The following is a 19,829-nucleotide window of genomic DNA, read 5'->3' on the forward strand; positions in this document are numbered from 1 at the left end:
GGTTAAACCACGACAGCATGCTTGAGGAAAATTATTAAAATCTTAGTAAGTTGTGGAGAAATGACTCGTGATTTTGAACTTGTTTGTTCTGACCTCTAAGCTCTTTTCACTTTTTGAGAAATTACGTGGGAGAAGGAGAATCTCTCTCCTTAGAGCCTGTAAGGGCCTTATGTGAAGGAATAGTAGAGGAGGTAAAATTGGTCAACCTGTTCTGAGACTCAAAGTTGTCCTGGTCTTTCCTAAGAACATATGAACTATTGGCATATATTTCTTTATTTTTAGAACTAAAACCTCAGTAATTACTTCTCCAATAAATGATCAAGGATAATGGTCAGCAATACAGGGCAAGTGCAGATGGACGTGGCTGGCATTATGATGATTGTTACTGTTGCTATTGGGTTTCAGTAGAGTGGAGTAATTAACAAATAAAACACAGGTAGAAGTTTTTTAGGGTTGCAGCTCTGAAAATTGTAAGAAATGCCATCAGATATAAACTTTGAATCAAGTTTCAGAATGAAGACATCAGTTTTCTGCTACTCAATCATACTTAGCGGATTCATTCTGTATTTAGTGAGGCAGCAACTTAGACTGAAGTGAAAGGACCAGGTGGGGTGGGTTGACCTTGGCTGGCTGCCAGGTGCCCACCAAGCTGCTCTATCTCACCTCCCTCCTCAGCAACAGGATGGGTAGAAAACATGGCGAAAAGCTCGTGGGTTGAGATAAGGACAGGGAGATCACTCAGCAATTACAGTCACGGGCGAAACAGACTCGACTGGGGGAAATTAGTTTAATTTATTGCCAACTAACAGAGTAGGACAATGAGAAATAAGAACAAATCTAAAAACACCTTCCCCCTACCCCTCCCTTCTTCCCAGGCTCAACTTCATTCCCAATTCTTCTACCTCCTTTTCCTTCCCTGAGCAGCACAGGGGGACAGAGAATGGAGGTTGCGGTCAGTTCATAACTCTTCATCTCTCCTGCTCTTTCCTTCTCACACTCTTCCCCTGCTCCAGCATGGGATCCCTCCCACGGGATACAGTCCTTCATGAACTGCTCCAACATGGGTCCTTCCCATGGGGTACAGTCCTTCAGGAACAGACTGCTCCTGCATGGGTCCTTTCCACAGGGTCACAAGTCCTGCCAGCAAACCTGCTCCCGAGTGGGCTCCTCTCCATGGGCTGCAGCTTCCTTCAGGGCACATCCACCTGCTCTGGTGTGGGGTCCTCCACAGGCTGTAGTGTGGATATGTGGTCTGATGTGGTCCTCCATGGGCTGCAGGGGGACAACCTGCATCACCATGGTCTTCTCCACAGGCTGCAGGGGAATCTCTGCTCTGCTGCCTGGAGTGTCTCCTCCCCTTCCTTTTTCACTGACCTTGGTGTCTGCAGGGTTGTTTCTCTTGCATTTCCTCACTCCTCTCTCACAGCTGCTGCTGTGCAGCTTTTTTTTACCCTTTCTTGAATGTGTTATCACAGAGGTGCTACCACAATCACTGATTGGCTCAGCTTTGGCCAGGGGCAGGTCTTTCTTGGAGCTGATTGGAACTGGCACTGTCGGCCATGAGGGCAGCTTCTGGTGTTTTCTCAAGCCAAAAAAGTCTTTAACATGTACAGCAAAAAAGGGAGCATGACACAGATCAGATAAACTAATATCAAGAACAGATAAGTTAATATCGTGGTCAGCAACAGTTAAACAGCTATAAGAATTATATGTTCTCTCTAATATGCTCTGGTCAAATCTGTCATCTTAAACCCTTTGAGCCCCACGTTGGGTGCCAAAAATGCTGGTTGTGGTTTAACCCTGGCTGGCAACTAAGCACCACACAGCTGCTTGCTCACTTCCCCCCTTCCCCTAGTGGGATGGGGGGAGAATAAGAAGGGTAAAAGTGCAAAAACTTGTGGGTTGAGATAAAGACAGTTTAATAGGGAAAGCAAAAGCTGCCTATGCAAGCAAAGTAAAATAAGCAATTCATTCACTCCTTCCCATTGGCAGGCAGATGTTTAGCCATCTCTGGGAAAGCAGGGCTCCATCATGCATAATGGTTACTTAGGAAGAAAAACACCATAACTCTGAACATCCCCCCTTCTTTCTTCCCTGTGGTTTTTATTGCTAAGCATGATAGCATATGGTATGGAATATCCCTTCGGTAAGTTGGGATCAGCTGTGCCTCCTCCCAACTTCTTGTACACCCCCAGTCTACCTGCTGTTGGGGCAGTGTGAGAGACAGAAAAGGTCTTAATGCTGTGTGAGAGCTGTTCAGCAATAGCTAAAACACTGGTGTGTTATCAACGCTCTTTTGGTCACAAAGCCAAAGCATAGCACTATATGGGCTACTATGAAGAAATTTAACTCTGTCCCAGCCAAAACCAGTATACTTGTATAAATAGGGGAGGTGGTGGTGGTAATAAGAGAACAGATCTAGAAACTGTCGAGTCAACTGTGATGTTTGGAGCCTAACTGGCTTAAGGCTTTTTAATCGTCTCCTGGATTTCATTCAAAGTAATATGGTGATCTGTTAATTTTAATGGATGTTAAGAGTGCGGCCACCTTCTCCAGCCCAGGACTCCCTTCTGCTCAGCTGCTGAAGCCCAGCCTGGGGACCTGGGGCCTCTGCCTAGGCTGAGGGATGCAGCTGCCACTTTCTCGTTTGCAGGTTCAACCAGTAGTGAAGCTGAGCATGTATTCCAGAGACTCATATGCACGCAGAAGACACTGACATGGCCCGTCACACAGACAACCACAGACACGGTGCTGCTTTCAACAGCACCTACATGTAGGACTTGCATAAAACATAAGTATAGGCAGCCAAGTCCCCTTCTTCCTCTTCAGCTGGTAGAGATAGAAGGTCGCTAGTGAAGGTACACACATGATACTCTCCAGATTCACAAGCACACACACATTCACTGTGATCCCTTGAGTACTGGCATGGCCCCCTTTGTCTGTCCAGTATCCCTGCCTGGATCCCAGTCACTCTTACCTGCTTCACAGGTCTCCTACTTGCCAGCTAGTCGAGCTTGATGCTCACTAGCAAACACATACACACAGGCACTTCACATTCGCAAGTCCCCCTGGGCATACCAGCACAGACCCTTGCCTGCTTCATACTCCTGCCTAGACTTGAGGCTCCTCCCTACTCATTAGCTGGTCCAGCTTGAAGTGTGGTAGCCAGTACACATGCACACCAGGTTTGGGGAAGATGCAGACACCCATCCACCCCCCCCTTTCCCCCAGCAGCTGGCACCAGGCACCACATGGGCTGTGACTGGTGGTCTTGCTCCAGCCACCAGTGCTGGGCCCCTCACTTATGCTAGTCCCCCATTAGCTGGTTTTTGGGACACATGCGATTCCCACCCTAGTGGCTGGAGGCAGAGACCACGACTCATTCCAGTAGCTGATGTTAAGACCTCACTCAGTCCAGTAGCTGACACTACAGGCCAGGGGTGCCTGCACCCCTGGTCTGACTGGAGTAGTTGGCACCAAATCCTCTCATGACAGCCCCCCCTAGTAGCTAGCACCTCAGGCACAAAGTTTGTAGTACCTGCCCTAGGTCTAGAGAGCTATGGCCCCTCCAACTACTGTTGCTGGGATCCTCACTTGTTCTAGTAGCTGATGCCACAGGGGCACCTACAGCCCCAGTCTGACTCCAGTATCTGGCACCAAATTTCATTCACACACAGGTCTCACCAGTAGCTGGCACTTAGTCCTTGCAGCATACACACACATGGGATAGAGTGTGAGATTATGTAGAGAGATTGTTAAGATTTAATAAGAAGATATAAGATGACAGGACAGACTGCGGTGATCAGGCTCAGGGCTCAGCCAGACAAACATACTGACCAGCTCTGTTTTATATGTGACCGGCCCACTTTATACCCCTTTCTGTCTACCCTCCTCTTTGTTCCTCCCTGCTCTCCTTTCCCCTTGTATGTCTCTCTATCGGTTTGTATGGTTCTATTGATTCCCTTATTCCTCCCAGTCTGGTGTCAGGGGTCTCCCCCCTAGTTTACAGTCTTATTAGTTGCAAAGTCCAGGTTGGTCTCCCTGGAAGAGTAGTTAAGACCTAACATACTGTGTGGAAGTTTCTCCTTTCTGGCTTATTAACCTGTGATCTGGCCTGCAAAACTGTTGCAAAGGACTTTTAAGGCACACTTCTCTCAGGTGGATGCAAAGTCATTGGGAGGAAAAATAAAAATAATAAATGAAGGTTGCTATGGCAGTAAGTGTCCCTAGACTTTTTTAAAATGTGTGTTTAGGCTTAAGGAAAAAAACAAAACTATAATGCCATCTCCCAAAATACTTGGTAGGAGTTTCTCTTCTCTGCCAAATCTCTACTTGCATGTTACCTCAGTGGGTGGTCTCAGTGGTGATACTTTAATGAATATTCACATCTGGTTTCATTCTCCTTCCCACACTTGTCTGGTGAGATGAATGAAGAGCAGTAAATGAACTTGATAATGTCATATGCAGGTACACACAAGCAGTAATCCTGTGTAACCAGACCTACTGTCTGTGCTGGAATTGACATATAAAGACAAGTTTGAAAGCCAAAACATTGCAGCTAGGATTTGAAAATTTTACTTTTTGGTTTCCATGGTATTATTAAAAGCATAATTACAAGGAAAAGTGGGTCTTAAAAAGATACTAACATTAACAGCTGCATTTGAACACATTTACTGTTTTAAACCTGTGGCTGTTTAGATATAGGATTAGAATGTGATATTTAAAGTATAAGAATCCATGTCAAGTGATCAGCTCTGAATTATGTGTTTTGTGATTTGTGTAAAGTTAGTTGTGTTTGGTTTTTTTCTCACTTTGTTGTTTCAGATCTGTCCAATATGTGCAGCATTACCTGGAGGGGATCCTAATCATGTCACAGATGACTTTGCAGCTCATCTTACACTGGAACACAGAGCTCCTAGAGATTTAATATCCTTTCTTAAGTTGAGGGAAAAGGGATAGACTGTTCCTTATGATAGCTGTAACTACTTGTTTTGACTTCTGTAGTCAAGTGGCTACATCAGTTTTGCTTATTTTTTAGAATTAGTGTTTAGTTATAGGGGATCTGTATGTATGAATTTTTTATATGTATATATATTTATATCTATCAGACTGTGAATGGGCTTTAGGTGTAGCTTGACAATGTGGGTGTGTGGTTTTGTTTTATTCCTGATAGCAAAACCTTTTAAAGATGTTTTTGACACCCAGCTGCTTCTTTCTGCACTGCAGTTTTTACCCTTCTTGGTCATTAGTTCCGATGCCATTTTGTGTATGGGAAAGCAGCAATCCAGATGCAATAGTGTATTACGGATAATTACAAGACTGAAAGCAGTAAATTTCACCAAAAGCAAATGTGTTAGAGAATGCTTTGAACTTTGAAATTGAGTGATTTTAAGTGTTTGATTAGTTTTATCACCGTATTTCAATAGGGTAGTTTCAGCCTGTTATTTATTGACTTTTTTTAAGATATAACTAGAAGAGCTATCAGGAGACTTCCTAGGGATTAGGGCTGTCTTTCAGTTATCTGCAGATTGTAGTGATATAACTACTCTTAATGACTGAAGAGCTCAAACTGTCAGTTTCTTTGCACTTTAAGTACAATTTTCTTTTGCATTACTTGGTCTTAAGAATAGTGATGTGGCTTGTTTTTTGCTGTACAAATACCTAAAACATAATTTCAGAAGGTACTCTTCATGGAAGTACAGGCCATCATGAAAAACTCGTTAAGTGATCTCTATAAATTATTTATCTTTCTGTATCTCATTTAAAAAAAAATACATTCCTAGTGTAATTTGTTAGTGCCTTTTTTGTTCAGGGCTTCTTAAAAGAAAAAAAAAGGTCTAACAACTCAAGTTCATTATATCTACTGCTAGCAACATTGGAGGAAATGGTTTCACTTTGGTTGTGATCTGTATTTACATTTAAATTTGTTAGCATTTAAATTATCAGTCCCAATTACACAGTGAAATTAACTTCCTATTGAAGTGGATGAGGTGTTGGATTAGAATTTACACTTCTGGAGCTTTTCCTCCCCCTCCCACATCAGTTATGTCAGATAACTTTTAATTGGGAAATGTATGTTTATTACTAGCTACGTAAGAGCTGGAGAAATAAGAATAATCTTTTCAGTTACTGAGTAAGGCCACAGTGTCAGTCATCACAAAACTGTTGGGGGGGAGCTTTATAAATTGGACTATGTTATAAATAACTATAGAAAATGCATGTGGAAGTTTCTGTACAGCGTTGCTTTAGCGATCAGTGTTGCCAAGTCCACAAAACTTGACAGAGAAAATTTTTCTGGACTAGCTGTTCCATGTTGGGTGCTATTTCACGTCTTCTGACAGCTAAAACTAAAAGGAAGAAAAAAGGGGAGAGATTTCCCCCTGCCCAGTTGCTAGCAGTTTAGGAAAGGATATTGTCTTCTGTGTAGCAGTTAGAAGGGGGTTTTAAGCTGTTTTAAATGGCTGGACATATTTCTTGTGAAGAATCCCATGCAGCCACTGCAAGATATCACCTTTATCCCTGGAGACTCTGGACAGCTCTTTAAATTCCAGTTTCTTTCTTAAACAATTTTCAACTATTTTACTGTTTAAAACATGACTTTAGTCTTCACCGTGTAAATGGTTCTAGCTTGGTTGTTTTCAGTATATGTTTGCAATGAGTTAAGAGTTCCAAATGCTTTTTTAACCCCAGCATAGTTGGGTGAGACATCAATATACTCTTAACTAGTATTTAAATAATGATCTTTATCTTAAAAACACTTTGAAAAGTGCAGTTAGCAAGCTACTAAAATCCTTTTCTAAATGAGACCAAGGCTGGAATTTTTCAAAGGATTTATATTAAGGATGTTCTAATTGTTTTCCAAGTTTACTTTAAAAAAAATCCCAGAATGGGGGCATTTTTCTGTCAGATGTAGCTATGGAAAGCTTCCCAAACTGCATGAGAGCAGTAGTCAATCAGTAAAATATTAGTGACAATGTTCTGTCGCTACCAGTATCCAGTATCAACAGATTCAAAGGAGGAACAAACCAATCTGTGCTAGACAACTATATTCTGTCCCAAGGGAGACTCCCCCCCCCCCCAAACCCTGCAAGTGAAGTGGTTTATGCTCTATAGCATAATAGATTTGAAAGAGTCAATTCTTCCTGAAAGTATTTATTATAGTAACTGGATATTCTTACTTGCCAAAAGAAGTCTAATAATTTTTCAGTCTTAAATTTCTCAACTTGGTGATATCATGAGGAAATGAATTCTACACCATAATCGTACATTGTGGGATAAGTACATTGGGCACCAGTCTGATAAAAATAATAGATTTTATACAAGTGATAAACATGCTATTTTTGAAAATAAGAAAATTGGAGATAAGGTGAGCTAAAGCTACTAATTTAGAAATTGGAAAAATAAGATATGTCCAAGTACATTATTTCCTAGCTTAGTAGTTAATTGCACTAGTGCCTCTTAAGATAAAAGGAAGCTTTAGCTAGACTGTCTTGGGAGAACTCATGTTAACACTGTTCTGGGAAAGATCATCTTTTTTGCTGATAGTCTCTTAGTATGTATGAAAAAGCTTATATTTCAAGTCATAGCTTTTATAGACATCTAAGAAATGTGGGAAATAAATAAAGTGAAAGGGCTCGTTTTCATAATTGGAGCAAATGGAATTTGTGTGGAGAAAGAGAGGGAAGATGAAGCAAAGGGGTATGAGAGAAGTGCTGAATCCTCTGTTGACCTGCAATTTCTCCAAGACTGGAGTGGGTGAAATTCCTTGGATAAAAGTATAAAATGCAATAATTACTGTGTGCTCTTGGTAAGAATGGCAATAAAACTTTGTAGATTATTTTCAGTATTTAAATACCCTTCTTTCCCAATTTTGATGTTAAAATCCTTATGTCTATTGAGTAATGTGTTCTGCTGAATATGTATCATCAGTTTAAATTACCTAGTAGAAAACTTTGATCCAGAAGGCAGGAAATCCATCCTGACATTTTTTTAGACATGGTAAAAAGCCTGGGAAAGATGAATTTGGTGCAAGCAGCCCTGGGTGCCTTGGGTTCAGATCTATAGGCCTGACTGGCACCATAGCTATGATTGCATTATGCTTATAAAGTTGAATCATTGTTTTATGAATGAGGAATAGTGTGTTGCCTGACTATTCCCTAGTAAATGTTCTTGCTGTTTAATACTTAATAGCAAAAGATTTTTCTTAACTGCTTGGTTACGATGAATCTAGTGGCGTTCGTCATGTACGTAGAATGTTTCACCCAGGCCGGGGTTTGGGAGGCCCCCGTGCACGTAGATCAAACATGCACTTTACTAGCAGTTCCACTGGTGGGCTTTCATCTTCTCAGAGTTCATATTCTCCAAGCAATAGAGAAACCATGGATCCTATAGCTGGTAAGAGCTGTAACCACTGATTTTAGCTCAGAGTCCTTAAATAGACTTTGCAACAAAATCCAAGATGATAATGGTTGCCTTGATTTTCTGTGGGTTTTTTTTTTTAAATTATATATATATATGCTTTCCAATGTTGTAATTGATGGGTGTTTACTGATGAAAAGTATCCTTAATTGGATTGTCTACAGGGATTGAACCCGGAACTTCTGAAATGAAAAACACTGCCCCTTTAGCTTGTGCTTTTAAATTTAGAGACTTCTAGGCTCATTCCTATGACTGACCTGTACACAGGTGGTATCACAGAATGGTTGAGGCTGGAAGGGACCTTTCAAGATCATCTAATCCAAACCACCACCCCCACCCCCCTAACCAGGGCCACCTAGAGCAGGTTGCCCAGGACCACGTCCAGTCAGGTTTTGAATATCTCCATAGATGGACTCCACAGCCTCTCTGGGCAACCTGTTACAGCGTTTGACCACCCTCACAGTAAAAAGTGTTTTCTTGTGTTCAGATGGATTTAATTTGTGCCTGTCAGTGGGCAGTACAGAGGAGAGTCTGGCTCCCTTTCCTTCATTCCCTCCCATCAGGTATTTATATACACTGATAAGATTCCTCCCCCTTGAGCCTTCTCTTTTCCAGGCTGAAGAGTCCCAGGTCTCTTAGCCTCTCCTCATATGATATGTATATATGTATTTTTAAATGTAATTGTTTGTAACCATCATTACCTACTTCAATGCATCTAGCTTTAATTTGCCATGTGCATAGAGGTGTTAGAGATGAATCTTAATTTTTTTAGCACAAACCAAGTGCTGCACTTCAGTTCATCAAGATGAAATTGGTTCAATTGGAATATTATTGATAGACATTTAAAATGTGCTCAGTTTGCTTTCAGATTATGGTTTGGATGACAGGCTTGCTGATTTTTAGGAGGTCTTCTAACTCTCTTTTAAAATTCTTAAATAACTGTATTTTAATAAGCATTTTATATAGAGCTGAGCAACAGCCCTGCCTTAAGGTTGTGCAAGGGGAAGGTAAGCCTGAATTCAACCTCAAGCTGACTGACACAAGAAACTCACAAGATGAAGGAGACTGGACCCTTGTCTCTGCTCAGGGCAGAAGGAAGAACCTTCCCCCTTCCCCTAAAGTGCCCCTGCATAACAGAGATGGTGCTCTGGGGTTGGAGAACGAAGAGCATGTGAGTAATGGACAGGATCCAGGAAAAGCTGACCATGCAAAATTGATCCAACCACCCATCCGCATTAGAACCAGTGCCACCAGAAAAGCACGTAAAGTATTAGTAAATGGAGATTCCTTACTGAGAGGCACTGAAGCACCCATTTGCCATCCAGACAATTTCTCTAGAGAAGTTTGCTGCCTACCAGGAGCTCACATTTGCAATGTCACTGAGGGGCTGCTGAGCCTGGTGAACCCTGCAGATTATCATCTGCTCCTACTATTCCACATAGGGTCCAACAACACTGCAATGAGGCAACTTAGAACCATTAAAAGAGACCGTATGTCCCTTGGAGCAATGTTTAAAGGATCTGGAGCACAGGTGGTGTTCTCTATCCTCCCAGTCAGAGGAAGGGGTTCAGGAAGGAGGAAATTAATTGAACAGGTGAATGCCTGGCTGCATGGCTGGTGCTATACTCAAGGTTTTGGCTTCTATGATCATGGATCTACCTTTGAGAAGCTGGGTCTGTTGGGAGCTGATGGGATTCACCTGACCAAGTGGGGCAAGAGGGTCTTCACCAACAAGCTGGCCAGACTTATAAGGAGAGCTTTAAACTAGATTTAGTGGGGGATGGAGTTTTGAGCAGCAGACAAGAGTCAGGGGTTGCTGATGTATTAGGAACCAACAGGGAAACACCTGTGAAAAGCCTCAAAGGAATTAGGGCATGTTCCTCTAAAAAGGTGACAAGGCTGATAGCCCAGCTGAAGTGCCTCTATACCAATGCAAGCAGCATGGGTAACAAACAGGAGGAGCTGGAAGCCACTGTGCAGCTGGAAAACTATGATCTGATTGCTATCACTGAAACATGGTGAGATAAATCGTGTGACTGGAGCTCTGCAATTGATGGCTATAGGCTACTCAGAAGGGACAGGCAAGGAAGGAGGGGTGGGGGGGGTTGCCCTCTATGTGGGGAAAAAAAAAGGATTGACTGTACAGAGCTGTCTTTGAAAAACAGTGATGAGCAGGTTAAGAGCTTATGGGTAAAAATTAGGGGCCAAGCCAACAAAGGAAACCTTGTGGCTGGTGTTTACTACAGGCCACCTGATCAAGGGGAGCCTATTGATGAAGTGTTCTTACTTCAACTGCAGGAAGCATCACGCTTGCAGGCTCTGATCCTGCTGGGGGATGTGAAGAAGGCTGAGGTGCTCAACAATTTTTTGCCTCAGTTTTCAGTGGTAATCTCTCTTCCCACATATCTCAGGCCCCTGAACCTCAGGGTGGGGACTGGGGGAGCAAAGTCCCTCCCACTGTAAGAGAAGATCAGGTTCGAGACCACCTGAGGAACCTGAACATACATAAGTCTATGGGACCTGAGAAGATGCATCCCAGTGCCCTGTGGGAATTGGCTGATATAGTTGCCAAGCTGCTCTCCATCATATTTGAAAAGACATGACGCTCAGGTGAAGCCCTCAGTGACTGGAAAAAGGGAAACATCACACCCATTTTTAAAAAGGAGGACCCTGGGAACTACTGACCAGTCAGCCTCACCTCTGTGCCCAGTAAGATCATGGAACAGATCCTCCTGGAAGACATGTCAAGGCATACGGAAGGCAGGGAGGAGATTAGAGACAGCCAACATGGCTTCAGCAAGGGCAAATCATGCCCGACTAATCTAGTGGTGTTCTACGATGGAGTGACTGCATCAGTGGACAAGGGAAGAGCTACAGGTGTCATCTACGTGGACTTCTGTAAGGCCTTTGATACAGTTCCTCGCAACATTCTTGCCTCTAAATTGGAGAGAGATGGGTTTGATGGAAGTACTGTTAGATGGATGAGGAATTGGCTGGATGGCTGCATCCAAAGAGTTTTAGTCAATGGCTCAATGTCCAAGTGGAAACCAGTAACAAGTGGTGTCCCTCAAGGGTCTGTACTGGGACCAGTACTATTTAATATCTTTATCAATGATATAGACAGTGGGATTGAGTGCATCCTCAGCAAGTTTGTGGATGACACCAAGCTGAGTGGTGCAGTTGATTCCCTAGAGGGAAGGGATGCCATCCAGAAGGACCTTGGCAGGCTTGAAGAGTGGGCCCATGGGAACCTCATGAAGTTCAACAAGGCCAAGTGCAAGGTCCTGCATCCAGCTCTGGGGTCCCCAGTACAATAAAGACATGGACCTGTTAGAGCAGGTCCAGAGGAGGACCACAAAAGTGGTCAGAGGGCTGGAACACCCCTCCTATGAAGAAAGGCTGAGTGAGTTGGGGTTGTTCAGCCTGGAGAAGAGAAGGCTCTGTGGAGACCTTATTCCGGCCTTTCAATATATAAAGGGGGGCTTATAAGAAAGAGAAAGTTGTTTTGTTTTTTTTTATCAGGGCCTGTTGTGATAGGGCAAGGGGCAATGGTTTTAAACCAAAAGTGTAGGTTTAGATTGGACATAAGGAAGAAATTTTTTTACGATGAGGGTGGTGAGACACTGGGATGGGTTTCCCAGGGAAGTTGTGGATGCCCCATCCCTGGAAGTGTTCAAGGTCAGGTCGGACGGGGCTTTGAGCAACCCGATCTAGTGAAAGATGTCCCTGCCCATGGCAGGGGGGGTTGGACTAGATGATCTTTAAAGGTCCCTTCCAACCCAAACCATTCTTTGATTTCTGTGTCATATTTTGGTCAGGTTTAGGAGAATTTTCAAGGGGAAGGTGTCTCATTTTTAACTTCCAACAGTCACGCAGGGATGTTTTTAGGATTTACAGATATAATCTGTAAGTATTTTTTCAACTTTGTGATTTTCAAGAATAAGTTCTCTGTAAAGATGTAAAAATAAAAATTGACCAAGAAGTTGATTTTTAAGAGAGCTATAATTTGTCCTAATGTAAAATCTTAAGACATCAATCTTACACTCGTATAGTGGAAGATGGTAAGTGTCAGGGAAACTTCAGAACTTCCTGCACTTAGATAAGTTCCTGATATTATCTGCCTTTGCTTCAGTTCCTGGATGGGCATGAATGTTTAAAGTGGAGCTTCTTATTGTTAGGCTATGATTCCTTGAGAGGCAGTGAACCAACTTTGAGAGTGCATTGCTTTTGAAAGAGGAAGCTGCAACTCCACACCCCATCCCACCCCCCCTTTCCATAGGCATAGTTCCTTTGCCTCTGTTGTGCTGGCTGCTCTTCAGGCCCTCTGTGAGCTGATTTAACTTATTGAAATGGCAGAAAAATAATAGAAAAATTTCATTTGGAATTGACCTCTGCAGGTTGTCTATTTCCAAACCCTTTCTCAAAGGAGGTCTATTTAGATCAGGTTGATCAGGTTGCTCAAGGCCTCATTCAGTTGAGTTTTGAATGCCTCCAAGGACAGAGATCCTACAACCTCTCTGGGAAACCTGTTCTAGTATTTAAAAACCTTCATGTTTTAAAAGGGGGGAGTGGGGGGGATACAAAAAATAAAACCCTTTGAATGTAATTGGAATTTCCCATGTTCCCTTTGCTGACTCTTGTCCTATTGCTGTATGCCTCTGGGAAGAGTCTAGCTTAGTCTTCTCTGTATCTTCTAATCGGGTAGATTCAGACAGCAATAAGGTATCTTCCAAAGTATTCTTTTCCAGGCTGAACAAACCCAGTTCTCCCACTCTTTCCTCATGCACTATGTTCCAGCATCTTGATCATCTTGGTGGCCCTCCACTGGACTTGCTCCATTATTTCCATGTGTGTCTTGTCCTGGGGAGCCTAAAACTGGACACAGCACTCTGGATGTGGCTTCACCAGTGCCAAATAGAGGGGAAGAATCACTTCCCGGGACCTGCTGGCTGCACTCCTACTACTAAAAATATCCCAGCAAAAGAGGATGAAAAATTTTCTGTCATCTTAATGAGTTAAGTTAGGTTTTGGATCTGCAAAGCACTAAAGTTGGTGCAAGAAGGGAGGATGTTTGTGTGTCCTGTGTCCTGGAGTGCAAGACTTCCTCTTACTGTTACAGCGGGTGTTAGTTCAGCTGAGTTAAATGTGAAGTGGCTGCCTTGTTTTGTTTCAGCCTCACAAGGCCTTCCCATTTAGGAGCATGTGTAATAAAATAGTATTCCTTTGAGTCTTGTCTGTCATCTTTTTTTTTTTTGGTGAAAGTAATATATTTTTTGTGTTCAGAGAATGTAGTGCAGCCTGGCTGAGTGTCTGTGTCATGCCAAGCCTGTGTCTCAAATTCACATCTGCTACCAGGGTTCTGTTAAGTTGTACTCAAAGTGATCTTACAAACAGTGAGGAAAAATACATGTCTTACCTGGCAGTGTTGTTTATAAGTCTTCCTTTGTATTGGAGTAATAATTAGTACATACTACCAGAAGTTAGAATTTGTGCTTGTAACAGACCTGTAAACATTATTTATTTATTTTTCTCCTTGTGGTGGTTATCAGTAATTAGTGAAACAAAATATTATTGGCAGTTAATCTTGATATGATTAGCTGTGCTGATTAAAAGTGACTTAAGCATTAACTGTTGGCATTCCAAGCGTTCCTGATGCAAAGAGCTACTGTATTGTGCTTTATTCCCCTAAGAAAAGCCTAGTTTCAAAGGATTATATCTTGAAAGTAAGATGGAAGGAAAATTTTTATGACCTGTAATAACAACTTGCAGCTTTAATGAGGGTTGGATGGATAGGGGAAAAAAATAATCTACTACTACTTCCCTCCTTGCATCAAACACAACAAAGTAGTACTCTCAACTTTGTGTGGAATATAATCTGTAGTAAATCACTGAGCAATAACTTATTATTAACATTTATTTTGGGAAATGCTTAGCATGGACAGGATTTGTCACAGTCTTGAACTCTGGAGCAAAGGAATCCAGGCTTGACTTATTTATTTAATTTTTTTATTTTTAGAATTTATCTCTTTCCAGCAGAGGTTGAAAGTCTCACAAAAAAGCCCTGCTGTGGTCAAATATTTTTCATATAATACAACATTTGAAAAACCTTTCTGAACTGAATATTTTCTAAAAATGTCTGAAATGATGCTGTAATATTTGTCTTTTCTGCAGCACAGCTTCCCTCTGGAATATGCATTGAAGGTACCACCAACTGAAGTCAGAATTGAAGTGATTTCTTAGTCAATAACTATTTTGACTTGAAGATAAAATTTTAGAGAATTGTTGCACAGGATATTGCTTATATGGTATTCCCCATAGGTTAACTCTTATTGGTTTAAAAAGCTTTAAGCTTTAACCCTCTTATTTATGCACAGTTCTTTACTCTAGATGATTCTTAATCTTCCTTACCCTATGGGCTTTGAGATATGGGATTCTTGTAACAGATAGCCCATGAAGCTTTTCAAATCAATATGATTTGTTCATTAATTTCTTTGATGAAAGGTTTTAGAAAGCAAAGGAATTGATATACTGGTGTTCAGGAAATATTTATGCTGTTGTGGGATATATATTTAAGCAGATTTCACTGTAGAAACTTTTCTCTTTTCTGGCAGAGCTTTTATCTCAGTTATCAGGTGTGAGACGTTCTGCAGGGCAGCTCAATTCTTCTGGCCCTTCTGCTTCTCAGTTACAGCAGCTGCAGATGCAACTGCAGTTGGAGCGACAGCATGCACAGGCAGCAAGACAACAACTGGAGACTGCACGCAATGCAACTAGACGCACTAACACAAGCAACATCCCAACCACTCTTGCACAATCTATAGCATCAACCAATACATCTAACATAGAAAACAATCAGCAGACTATACAGAATTCCCAGTTTCTTCTTACAAGGTAACTTGTTCTGTGGTTTTAACTCTTCTGCCATTTCTGTTTTCCTTGGTCTTCTTATGGACATAGAGTCCAGTGAAACTTCTTCTGCCAGATCCCTAATGAAGTTTGTAGTTGAGATACTATGCTTTTGTTTGCATTTGTAACATCTCCTTTTCAACCCTGCTGTGTATTTGTTCCTAGGCAATGAATAAATATTACTTGCTGTTTCTCAATTTGAAGAGAAACATAAGGGATATTACTTTGGTAAACTGTGCTTCTTTACCCTACTACTTCTGATAAAACAAGAGCCTTTACAATAATATGTTTCAAACTTTTATGCTGATAATGTGAGGGGACAGAAGTTAAAAGGCAGTTTTATTTAATAGGAAATGAATCTTTAATGAGGGCTGAAGGTTGAATAGAGGTTTGTATATAAAGTATCTTGGATGAAAAAAGCAAATAAGGAATGTGCTATTAATAAGCAGAATATATATCTGTTTCAGAAGGTATACTTAGATCCTAGAGTTCTATAGAATAGAATAGTTCAGTTGGAAGGGACCTACAATGATCATCTAGTCCATTCTGCTATAGAATAGTTGCCCACTCTCGTTCCAGCTCTTTTTGGAGGTTTAGAATATTGATTTTCTGGATTCAAGGGGGTGTGTGTGTGTGGTTTTCAATTACATGTTGAGAAAGAGCACAGGCATTTAAACAGTTTCTGTGTCTAGAAACCTAGGTCGGGACAAGTTATTGCTGTCATGCTGATTTTTATCAAAACTTGTCATAATATCTCAATCCAAAACTTTTTGAAAATAATAACTTTAATGAAAGTATCTGCAAATGTCAGTCACTGATCTTGTGAGCTAGGATACAACTGGAGCAAGCAATTTCCTTGCTTCTATTAGGTGATGGTGCATGCACTGATAAGTGAAGTGAATGATGTACTGTGCTTTGGGAATCTCTGGGCATTATGTGTGTAGTAATGTATTTTGTGTCATGCTTGCATTTAGAAGTTGTCCTGGGGACAAAATGAGCACTTAAGGGATGACTAGAGAGTTTTAACACCCCTTAAAAGAAAACCCTTCTGAAGGGAAAGAAACTTCAGAAATAGCTATTTTTTTTCTTCAGTCTTAGAATCTACTTCTATGAAGTTTTTTTTGAAGCATCTAGGAATAAGTTTGTTAAATGTCTGTATTCTTGCATCAGGAGTGCCAGGTATTGTCAGACCTGTACATGTCAAAAGAAGTGCAGCAGTACCTAGGTTGTTTCTCAAAGGAATGGCTTTCAAATGTTATTCAGCATGCGTCAGTCCAGCTGTTTAGGCAATTAGGGAAAGCCCATTTTGTTGATGATACTACTAAGCCTGTCTTCTCTCTTTCTGTGATGCTATGCAGGTTGAATGATCCTAAGATGTCAGAAGCAGAGCGTCAGTCAAAGGAAAGCGAACGGGCAGACCGCAGCTTGTTTGTTCAAGAGCTTCTACTGTCCACTTTGATGCAGGAAGAAAGTTCCTCCTCAGATGAGGATGAACGGGGAGAAATTGCTGATTTTGGTGCTATGGGCTGTGTAGATATTATGCCTCTAGATGTTGCTTTAGAAAACCTAAATTTAAAAGAGAATAATAAAGGAAATGAGCCTCCTCTTTGATAGCATCCCACTTTGCAGACAATGTCCTCTGTGCTGTATTTGCCAATGAAAGTGGACAACAACTATCTTGGGTTTGTTTTGGTGATTGTAATTTCAGGTCTGTCACTCTTGTTACATTGTGTACATTCAAAGGAAGAGAGAAAAGATATATACGATAATCATTTCCACTTAACCAATTTTTACTTTTAGCAGGTAAATATAGGTTGCAGCGCGGAGAAAAAAGCTCTGCATCCTGTAGCTCGACGTGCAAAAAGCTCTCCTAATACTCCACATTCAAACTGAAGAGGAAAAAAAGAAAAATCTCTAATGAAGCTGCTGTGTGTATTTATGAATATTAATGAATAAAAATTGCTTGGATGGTTTACCTTAACTACTGCATGATTGTGGTTTTTTTTTTTTTTTTGCAGCGTGCATGAGTTCTAGTGACCTTGTCATTTAAAAAATGTAAGTACAAGGAGTAAAACTATAAAACCCTAAAGCTTTTCCATTATTCAAAGGTAATGTGACAAAAAAAAAAAAAAGATTAATGCTCACTAGCAGTTTGTGGCCATGAAGTAGCCTTTGAGTAACACATGACCAATGACCTTTTTATGTGCTCTCCCTGCGTATTAATGCAAACTCTGCAGTGGGCTATATTTTTGCTTCCAGAGTGTGACATTTTGCTATATTGTGACCACTATGTTGCCCTATTAGACATCATATCCATGTAGAATTGAACTTTGTATTCATCTGTAGGAGACAAAAACCAAGGGCCACTACTGGAATCTACTACAAAGGGCTTCTGTGTGCCCTAAAACCAAATTTTGTTCACCTTTCTTTAAAGTTTTCCTTTTTGTGTTAAATATACTTTATTTAGGTGGAAATGATTCATATATTCACTGTTGGGGGGGGGGTGACCTTGATTATGTTGTCTTAGTTCTAAGCCTTCACAATCCTTATCATTTTGAGTTATTTATATATTTGCTTCATAGTTTGCAGAGACTCCTTAGTATCAGGAGAGCTTGAGGATTTGACTTCCCGGATATCTCCATATGTTACAATTGAATTCTTAATGCTAACTTCCTATCAACCTTTATTTATTGGGGTTTTGGGTTATATTTCTGACAAAAAAATAAAGCCTTTTTAACTGAGTCATGCTACATATTTGCCTATACTGTTAATCCTATAAGGTTTTTTTATATGGATTATTATAATAGCCCCAAAGCAAGGGACAGCAAGGCTTTAGTTGTTTGGAATGTAAAGTTAGCTTATAAAGATAAAAATGCACACAACTTCTGAAAATTAGACTTGAAAACCTGATGATGTTCCCAAGAGAACTGTGATATGTATGTTAATCTAACAGTAACAAAAGAAGCTACCCCATAGGTTGACATTTGAGTTCCATTCTCATTTTCTCAATTCTCAAATTCTGATTGTTTCCATTTAGTACTGTATTAGCATTGTTTTTCTTTTAGTCTCTGCAACAGAAAATGTTTTAAGGGAACTTTTTACACTAGTCTTCTGGTTATCTCAGAAGTTACCCTCAATAAAGATTCATTTTTAATTGATTGTTGAGAATGTTTAAAAAAAAAAATCAAACTGCAGTCTTTTCGAACACATATTCTGCACATTACAAAAAGACTCAGTTCAATAAAGCATTTTAAGGGCTGCTGTTCAGTTGATTCTTTGGTGATGATGTATTATCCAGATAGCTGTAGAAGAAATTCTGGAATTAAACTGTCCTTCACGACTGTACACAAAGCCATTTACTTGTACGCACCCATTAACCCTGGGTGATTTACATAAACACTTTTTTAAAAGTGCATATTCTGTGCAGTGCATGTAGCAGTGATTAAGCATGTAATCTTATAGCTTCATAGGTACATGCATTGAATTTCTAGAAAAGACTTGTTTAAAAACAGTATCTTAATGAATATTAATTTTTATTTAAAAATCTATATATAGCTGGTCTATTGAGGATGTTTACGTCACAGGGTTTGCAAACTCCATTCTGCTTTTACATAAAGCACTTGGAAAGCCTGCGAACTCTTACTGTCCATGTTTATTATTGGAATCAGTATCAGCTAGCTTACATTTAAAATTAAATTTAGTTACTGCTTTAACTCTTCTAAGAATCACAGGTGTGTTAGATTTTGTTAGCTTAGAAATAATGCCAAACAGCGACTGATAGAGTGTCGTTCTAGCACTCTGCTGATGAGTATTTGCAGGGAAGTGTTCTTCGTTGAATGTTCCCCAGAATTATATTTTTGTTACTTTCAAAATACTGATGTTTATTTTCATAATGCTGTGGGCTATAGTGAAAATAGCCTTTGAGAACTTTTCAAGGGGAGCTTGGAGGGGATATCACATAATTCCCTACCTTAAGACCACCGCTTTAGAAAACAGGGCCCTAGCATTCGGCATGCCTGACATTCACAAGAAGTCTGTTGAATACTGTGCATTTGTGTGAGAGAAGTTTGTTTTCCCAAAAATGTGACGCAGCCTGTGACAATCTTTGCAGAGAGGCTACATCTATGAATAGAGAGCATATCTGGAATTTGGTGTGCTCTCCTATGAATTTGCACCTCAGAGCTCAGACATGGCTTGCTTCTGCTTCCTCTGTTTAATCAGCCAAGAATCTATGTTGCCTTATGGAGTATGGAAGTTGTGTTGAATTTTGCAGGGGAGGGTAGGGTGCCCATGTGCACTTAGACTGAGTCTTGCAAGATGGCAAATGAGAATCTACCTGTGTGAGGATGTTGACCTTTGTGTGTGTGTGTTAGCTCTGGAGACCAGTGGACTGTTAGGTCAGCTTGGTCTTTTACCTGCATTCTGTGCTGACTGAAAGCACTATAGCTGTCCTTAGTATGATGCTGATACTGAGCTTACAAATGCTGCAAAAATGATCCCTTCAG

The 19,829-nt window shown here is 40.8% G+C and overlaps 1 protein-coding gene across 4 annotated transcripts in view; it reads left to right on the plus strand.

Annotated features, from left to right (window-relative positions):
* LOC128136080 (E3 ubiquitin-protein ligase KCMF1-like) overlaps positions 1-18,032 on the plus strand; it is an 81,592-nt gene extending 63,560 nt beyond the window's left edge. Inside the window, exons 4-7 of one of the 4 annotated variants that reach the window (XM_052775183.1) lie at positions 4,825-4,926; positions 8,220-8,394; positions 15,030-15,309; positions 16,683-18,028. In XM_052775183.1, coding sequence (XP_052631143.1) covers positions 4,825-4,926; positions 8,220-8,394; positions 15,030-15,309; positions 16,683-16,935 — 810 coding nt within the window. In that variant the 3' untranslated portion in view covers positions 16,936-18,028. Of the gene's footprint in view, positions 1-4,824; positions 4,927-8,219; positions 8,395-15,029; positions 15,310-16,682 lie in introns of all 4 variants that reach the window. The other 3 variants (XM_052775182.1, XM_052775181.1, XM_052775184.1) reach the window with 3 other exon arrangements.
* Positions 18,033-19,829: the final 1,797 nt, after the last annotated feature.

Source organism: Harpia harpyja, chromosome W (assembly GCF_026419915.1).
Source record: "Harpia harpyja isolate bHarHar1 chromosome W, bHarHar1 primary haplotype, whole genome shotgun sequence".
NCBI lineage: Eukaryota > Metazoa > Chordata > Aves > Accipitriformes > Accipitridae > Harpia > Harpia harpyja.